This window comes from Tauraco erythrolophus, chromosome 4, assembly GCF_009769465.1.
Source record: "Tauraco erythrolophus isolate bTauEry1 chromosome 4, bTauEry1.pri, whole genome shotgun sequence".
In the NCBI taxonomy this organism is placed as follows: domain Eukaryota; kingdom Metazoa; phylum Chordata; class Aves; order Musophagiformes; family Musophagidae; genus Tauraco; species Tauraco erythrolophus.
Window position 1 is genome coordinate 71,271,156 of NC_141468.1, and position 8,106 is coordinate 71,279,261.

At 42.9% G+C, this 8,106-nt stretch overlaps 1 protein-coding gene across 1 annotated transcript; it reads left to right on the forward strand.

The window, feature by feature from the left end:
* Positions 1 to 260: 260 nt before the first annotated feature.
* LOC104372401 (potassium voltage-gated channel subfamily A member 1) lies at positions 261 to 1,736 on the forward strand. The gene has a single exon (XM_009978081.1). The coding sequence runs from the start codon at positions 261 to 263 to the stop codon at positions 1,734 to 1,736; it is 1,476 nt and encodes a 491-aa protein (XP_009976383.1).
* Positions 1,737 to 8,106: the final 6,370 nt, after the last annotated feature.

Sequence of the window (8,106 nt, forward strand, 5' to 3'; positions counted from 1 at the left end):
CCTCTTCCTTCATCCCACCTCTCCTTTCCCCTTTTGGGTATTTCCATCCTTTAGGCTCCTCATCCATCCCTTCCTCAAACTCTCCATCCCGACTCATCCCCCTCCTCCTGCAGACTCTGAGCCTTCCCCCCCCTCCCCACCCCATCCTCTACTGAACTGTCCTGGGGCTCTCTGCTTTCCTTCATCCTCCTTCCCACTCTCAAGCCCCTCTCCTACACTTCTCCTTCCCTGCCTCTGGGTCCCCCTTCCCGTGTGCCACCATGACCGTGATGGCTGGAGAGAACATGGATGAGACTTCTGCGCTACCTGGTCACCCCCAGGATAGCTACCAGCCTGCTGCCCATGATGACCATGAGTGCTGTGAGCGCGTAGTGATAAACATTGCTGGACTACGCTTTGAGACGCAGCTGAAGACCTTAGCCCAGTTCCCCAACACGCTGCTGGGCAACCCCAAGAAGCGCATGCGGTACTTTGACCCCTTGCGCAATGAGTACTTCTTTGACCGGAATCGGCCCAGCTTTGATGCCATCCTCTACTACTATCAGTCTGGGGGGCGGCTTCGCCGGCCGGTCAATGTGCCCTTGGACATGTTCTCTGAGGAGATCAAATTTTATGAGCTGGGTGAGGAGGCCATGGAGAAGTTCCGGGAAGATGAAGGATTCATCAAAGATGAGGAGAGACCCTTGCCGGAGGGGGAGTACCAGCGCCAAGTATGGCTCCTCTTTGAATACCCAGAGAGCTCTGGGCCTGCAAGGGTCATTGCAATAGTCTCTGTCATGGTGATCCTCATCTCCATCGTGATCTTCTGCTTAGAGACATTACCTGAGCTGAAGGAGGACAAGGAGTACACAGTGCATCGCACTGACAACACCACCCAGGTCTACAAATCCAACATCTTCACAGATCCCTTCTTTGTTGTGGAGACCCTCTGCATCATCTGGTTCTCCTTCGAGCTGGTGGTGCGCTTCTTTGCTTGCCCCAGCAAGACTGAATTCTTCAAGAATATCATGAACTTCATTGATATTGTGGCCATCATCCCTTACTTCATCACCCTGGGCACCGAGATGGCTGAGCGGGAGGGGACTCAGAAAGGAGAGCAGGCCACCTCCTTGGCCATCCTGAGAGTCATCAGACTGGTAAGAGTCTTTCGAATCTTCAAACTCTCCCGGCACTCTAAGGGCCTCCAGATTTTGGGACAGACCCTCAAAGCAAGTATGAGAGAGCTAGGTTTACTAATCTTCTTCCTCTTCATTGGGGTGATCTTGTTCTCTAGTGCGGTATATTTTGCTGAGGCTGAAGAACCTGAGTCTCATTTCACAAGTATCCCTGATGCTTTCTGGTGGGCGGTGGTATCCATGACCACTGTGGGCTATGGTGACATGTACCCTGTGACAATTGGAGGCAAAATCGTAGGCTCCTTGTGTGCCATCGCTGGTGTGCTGACAATTGCCCTGCCTGTACCTGTCATCGTGTCCAACTTCAACTACTTCTACCACCGAGAAACAGAAGGGGAAGAACAGGCTCAGTTACTTCACGTTAGCTCCCCTAATTTAGCATCTGACAGTGATCTCAGTCGCCGCAGCTCCTCCACAATCAGCAAATCTGAGTACATGGAAATCGAAGAGGATATGAATAATAGCATAGACAATTTTAGAGAGGCTAATCTCAGAACTGGCAACTGCACTGTAGCCAACCAAAACTGCGTTAATAAAAGCAAGCTGCTGACTGACGTGTAAACAAAAAACAAAATCCCCACTCACAGCTTGAAGACTTTAGTGACACAGTCACACTTTGTAGATGCTTTACTGATAGTCTTTGAATGCTTTATTTACCTCGTAAATGCGTTGTTGCATTGCGAATTTTTGCTCAGCGATAAAGAAGCTTCCAGGATCCATGAAAGATAAGATTTTGGTTATTTTTAAAAAAACATTTTCCACCTGGTAAATGATAACCATTTGAACTAGTTTAGTTTTAAGCTGTATGTTGCTAGACCTAAACTCTTCCTCTCCCATCTCCTTTTTTTTCTGATGAAGTTAACTTAAACTAAGCAAGACAGTTTTTAGAGCTATACAGCGTATGCATGGATTCCAGTAAAAATATTCTGCAAAACTGCACAGTTGCAAGAAAGTACATCAGATAATAATAATAATGATAATAATAATAATAATAAAAAAAAAGATTAGCAAAAACCTGCAGCAAGCATTTGCCATGGTTTTTATGAAGGAGTGCAAATTTTCCTTCCACCCCCTATGTGAAAGATTACACAGTTCCAATCTACAGATCCACACAGCACCTTATTAAAAACATACTTAAGCCTGGTCTCTTTTGCTCTCCATAGAAGAACTATTCGAAAAGGAAAATAACAAACAAAACTGAAGACAAAACATCTGCAATGCTGCTAAGTTGTCTTACATGCAGATGATTTAAACAGACTTTTCCTTTTCCCCGTTTAGAACTGGATACAAAACTTTAAGCCCCTCTGTTGCAAGATAGCACAATAGAGTTTAATATAAGCATGTTTGAATTTGATACTATTTATTTTATAATCGCATGCCTGAAACGTTACCTCAGACAATAGCGGATAAGCTTTCGTTTGAACTGAATCTTCTGAAAATAGGTCCTTTATCTCTCTTTCTTCTTTTCTTTTCTTTTATTTTCTTTTATTTTTCTTTTTGATTTGCATTCACCAGAAGTGCACTCCTTAATTTATTAAATCGTTGACTAGTAATTTAAAGTACTGTATTTAAGTGCGTATGTTAGTCAAATGGGAACAATAACTTTTGGAGATCAAAGCATGTTCAAATATTCAGCATTATGGCCTATTTGATTAAGGTGTAACTTGAATTAATTAATGCATGAACTCAATAATAATAACAGTAATAATAATAACAATAAAAACAAAATTAAAAAAAAGTGCTTGATAGACTGAGGGCCTGAATGAGCTGATTAGAGAAACTTGATTGTTTTCCTGCATTGCTCAGGGAAATGTGTTGGCTTTTGTCCAGGTGTTGTCGGAAAGGAACATATCCCATCCCTTACAGGGAAAGCTATATGGAAAATTAAGAAGTCAAGTTATATATAGCAACACCTAAAACCTAGTATCCTTTATAGCTGAAAGGTGCAGATGCATGCTTTTTGGTGCATTCTCAGAATGTAAATGAAACTTATCTATTACATGCATCCAAATTGCAGCAGCTGGTTTCTTTTGCAGTCATTAGTTGAGACTTTTTTGTATTCCCCTAAAACTCACTGAAGAGACTCAACAGATTGATTTAGATAGTTGCGCAGTGCCTTTATCTTACATCCCCTAAATTGCTGAAAGTGCCTCCAGGAACTGAGCTGATCAGAGATAGCAAAGGAGAGGGCAAGGCACCCACACGCTGTCAGGAGTGTTCTGTGCTGCCTCCTGGCACAGCACAGAACGGGGTAGAGAAAGAAAGAGCAAGAGTGAGCGTGAGTGAGAGGGACGCAGAAGAGGCAGGCAGAGACCACCAGCGCCCATGGGATGCCTTCCTTCCCCTGCCAGTCCGATGCTGCAGGGCTCAGCGTTTGCTTCTGCCAAATAACTCATAGCTGTGCTTATGCATGACTTGAGGTTCCCCTAGGTTGTTTATAGAGGTGTCGCTGCCATCATTCTATCTGCCCTTTCTTTCCCTGAGATGGCTTTTTGGCAGCCTGTCCCAGCACAGCAGGACGCAGGAGGAGCTAGGGATCAGCATGAACTGTGGCATGGCCCACTCAGGCAACCAGGCTGCAGGGTTCTGCTTTTCTTTCCCGTAGGTTCCCCAGCAGGTAGGTGGGAGAGGCTTCCCAGTGCCATCCCATCCCTGCCTCCTCCATCCCCTTTTGGCAGTCTGTCAGATCTTAAATCCCATCACAGATCCTTTGAGCCACTTGTTCTTCTTTCTGATCCCTAACCTTACTCTACTTCCACCATCATCTGGTGAAGGAAGCAATGCTAGGAGAAGGTATCTTCCACATATGCCAGCCTTGACTGCTAGGACCTGAAAGATAATAACCTTTGATCTGAGCTAATGTAGGCACTAATCTTTATTTTTTAAATGGACAAAGTTGAGGATCTTCGTTCTGCACTTAGCATATGGCCAACTGCTGTTGAACACTTCTCCTTCTGCATTGTACATATCCTTTCTTCCCCTATCCTTCTGATATATGTATATATGTGTATAAATACACATATGTGTGTGTCTGCGTATCTGTATGTCACACAGATACACAGATGCACATGTATGTAAAATCAAGGCACTTAGAGTTAAAAAACAACCCTAACTCTGCAGTTACGCACAAGCCTGACCTGCCAGGTTTCCAGAAAGACTTGACTTTATTTCTCACTGTGTGGCTTCTGTGAATCTTAGCGATGAGAACTGAGGGAGCTCTGACTCCTGTAAGAAATGCAAAGCATCAGACAATACAGGGCATTACATCCTCCAGGTAGATGTTGTAAAGCTTCCTTGCTGTCCCCAGCTCACACCCTTGCCCATCGTACAGCTCTCTCCCCATTCAAATCTGGTGGTCCTGATCTTCCCAAACTCTTGATTTCTGGACTATGACTTTTCATGTCAAAACAGACTTGAATGCTGCACTCAGTTTATAAAACAACCAACTGACTAAACTAAACAGCAATAATCAATTCAGTGCTGTGGGACTGATGATCAGAAAGCAGCATCTGGGAGACGAGGCGTCCCTTTGGTAACTTAACTTCTGCCACAGTTGGGTATGCACACATTAGTTTAATGAGCAGAATGATAAAAATGATGCAGCAGAGAAAAGTGCTGCATGCAGCAATTCTTTGTCAGGAGACCAGGATGGATCATTAGGACTCGGGGTGGTTTGGGGAGCGTGAATGTTGCTTTGTCCATTTATAGCTCACTGCAAAGGATCTCAATACATATGGAGTACAGGAATTAACCTTAGTAGCATAGGCATGCGTTTTTGGCAAATTTGACACAAAAAAAAATAACAACAAAAAGCTCTTACTCCCTTTACACAGGAGTGCTGAAATGTCTTTGTGGACCTGAAGGTGCACTTAACAAACTGCCTGTTCTTACCAGTAGGCATCCTTTCCTTTCTTTCTTTCCTTTTTCTGGTTGTTGGTTTTTTTTTTTTCTTTTTCTTTTTTTCTCCCCTTTTTGGCGTATGTTTCTTTTTGCCACGCATGGGCTTCTTTATGTCAGTGGAAGAAGACTGGAAACGAACTGATGACCAATTCAGTGCATCTCTGAAAGAGAAAAGAGACCTTCATTCAGTTGGTAGGGACCTCCCAGAAGTGACACCTGTGTCATGCTGGACAGAGAAACCAGTAGGTACTGCAGTCTTAGTTGAGCTGTAGTTTGATGAGGCAAGGCAACAATTCCAGCGTAAGGAGCACTACTCAAGCCTCCTTTACCAGCCACTGTACTTTGCCTCACTATGTTTCTTGCCCCCATACAGCTTTTTGTTCATCCACACAGTGAAGGGATGAGGGAACTTATCTGACGTGAGCAAGGCAGCAGCGCAGTGGTGCAGAGGCAGGAGTGAAGTGGCGAGGCAGTGGGCAGGAATCCCACAGGCTGGTATCGCTGCCAAAATTCCCCATCTGGTCCTACCATCCTTAGCTGTAGAGCACTAGGGAACAGGGAGAGAGTGAAAAGGAAAGGCTCTGTACCCCCTTCCTTCACACATCCGAGAGGTTGCTGCCAAACTGCCAAGAGCTCAAATGCTCTGTGTGGCAGCTCCAGCAGAGACAATGAACTGGATTTACTTGTCTTCAGGAGGAAGTTAGCGTGCGGTAAGCCAGAGTGTGAGTTCACGGCATCCTAGCAAACCCATGCAGATTCCCTGCATGGAGTCTCTTAAGCTTTATCTCCACTGGGGGCTTCAGGAAAGCTAATCCGAATTAATGAAAGGTGTGCATTTAAAGTAGATTTGTTAAACTGCTTTAAAGCCCAGCATGGACATTCTGTTGCAGTATCAAAGCAACCTTAATCTGATTTGGAGTCATTCTTTTTGGAAGGAGAGTAAGCTGAATTGAATTAAGGCTGCTTTAATTCTGAACACAATGGGGCTTAATGCAGTTTACCTCATCTGCCTCGCAAGTTCATTCAGATAGATGAGCCTTTAGTAATCACTAAATGTAATGGAACTGACCCTACTTTGCGGGGGGCGGCTGGGCAGAGTGTGCCCACGTGCTATAAAACTCTTAGTACCTGAGTGCCGGAAATTCACAGCCTGGCTTACTGAGGGCTAACATGTTGTTCCTGGTAACAATTCCAGTGATTTCATTCCTTTGTTCCTGGTTTACGCATTTGTAGGTGTGAGGAGAATCAATCCTGCTACCTTCTGGGAAGTTACACAGGCAAATGATTATGGCCCAAGGAAATTAATTTCCACTTACAAAATCTCTAACCGTGCACGTGCTTAACCTGATGTACTGTTAATCACGTGGACGAGCACTTGAAAGATAGGATGAAGCACTTGAGACAGGACAAAATTCAGCAAAAGTCCTCTTGTTTTCAGCAGTGATTTTGCCCAAGTAGAGATTTCAGGGATCAGACCCTTCTTAGGGTATCGTTTATTAGAGGCTGCATTGGCCCAAATAAAAAATTGGAGCAGTGGCAACTTTTGTTAACAAATTTTTTATTAAGGGACAATTGTTTTCATTAGACAGAAGTACAGAAAGTTTGTTCCTGTTATGAGAGAGTTGAAGCCCAAGTGTAACATAAAAACCTCCTGATTTGTAAGTACAAGGAACTGAGGGCAAGTTTCACTTTTCCGTAATTCACACGTGGACAGTGCAGTTTCTTATATGCACATACATTAAACAAATTAAAACAAACACTAGGACAGTAACATCTGAAATTTATTACAAAAAAGTGGAATGTTGTATTTTAGAATAAGATCTTCTACATACGTATATAACACCCGGAGAGAATATATTCCTCTCCAAATATTAGCTTGATAACTGCTTTTAGAGGGGTGCCATTCTGGATTAATTAATTTCCCTTAGCATAAAGAAGAGGGAAGTATTGCAGCTTTTCCAGGACTGCTCTGATCCTGTAGGCTTCCAGCAGCCTGATGCCACTGATTGTCACAGTGATTTCAGACTTGCAGGAATGCAGAATTAGCTCCGAAGTGTGATTTACCCTCCGTAGCCACAGAGCTGGACAGAACTGGGAAGCTGTCCTTGCAATTGCACAACGTGACAAGTTTGTTTCAGACCTGCGTATCCCAAGTCTGAAACAGGCTCCTTGTCTGAGATGCTTTAACCAGGGACCTATGTTTCAATTTTGGTTGGAATTATTTCAGGCTGAGTTCCTTTTTCTGTTTTCTGTTGTTCTGGCTTTACTTAATCAGGTGTAGAGAATCTATTTTTCCTGAAATGCTTATCAAGTATTCTTAAAGGTGTCAGTATTCGTATCTGCAAAAATGAAACTTCAGGGTGTTCTACTGTTTCGCTCAGTACAGGTGAACTTGCCACCAGTGAGGTCAACATCTTATGCTGTCAAGGCATAGCATGCTTTGATATTTTCAAAGGAAATGAAATGAAACTGAGGTCTTAACTGAAATTTGTCTCAAAGTATCTGTTGATATCTATGTAATTCTGTATATTTCACCTGTTCACAGGCTCTAGCAAATGTCACTACAAGATAGAAAAAAAATCATCTTCCATTTCTAGTTTCTATAATAAAATGAAGACGTTGCATTCAGTTCCTTTAGGTGCATCAGTCTTTGATCCATGTTATTGTTTCAGTGACATTTCTATGATGTAATTGGAATCAAATGTATATTTTACTTTTGTACAAAAGTAAAAATGATATTTTTATGACTAAATTCAGCAAATCCTTACCTATAACCTGCTAAGATGAAATCTTTTTTTCCTTTCCTTTACATGTAAACCATTGGTTTTGCAGTATGTCGGTTTGAAATGAATAAATAACAGCTGTCAATAGAACTGTATATGGCCTCTCAGACATACCTCTGATTTTAAAGATCAAATATTACCTATGTGAAATATATAAACTGAATAGTCTCCATATGAAAGTGCACCATCAGGGCAACAAACCATTTAAGCTGACACAGCTGTACTTATTTCCACCATTTACAAATCGC

What these genes read in the sequence shown, in the direction of transcription:
- LOC104372401 (XM_009978081.1), top strand. Translation starts at nt 261, where the DNA reads ATGACCGTGATGGCTGGAGAGAACATGGATGAGACTTCTGCGCTACCT.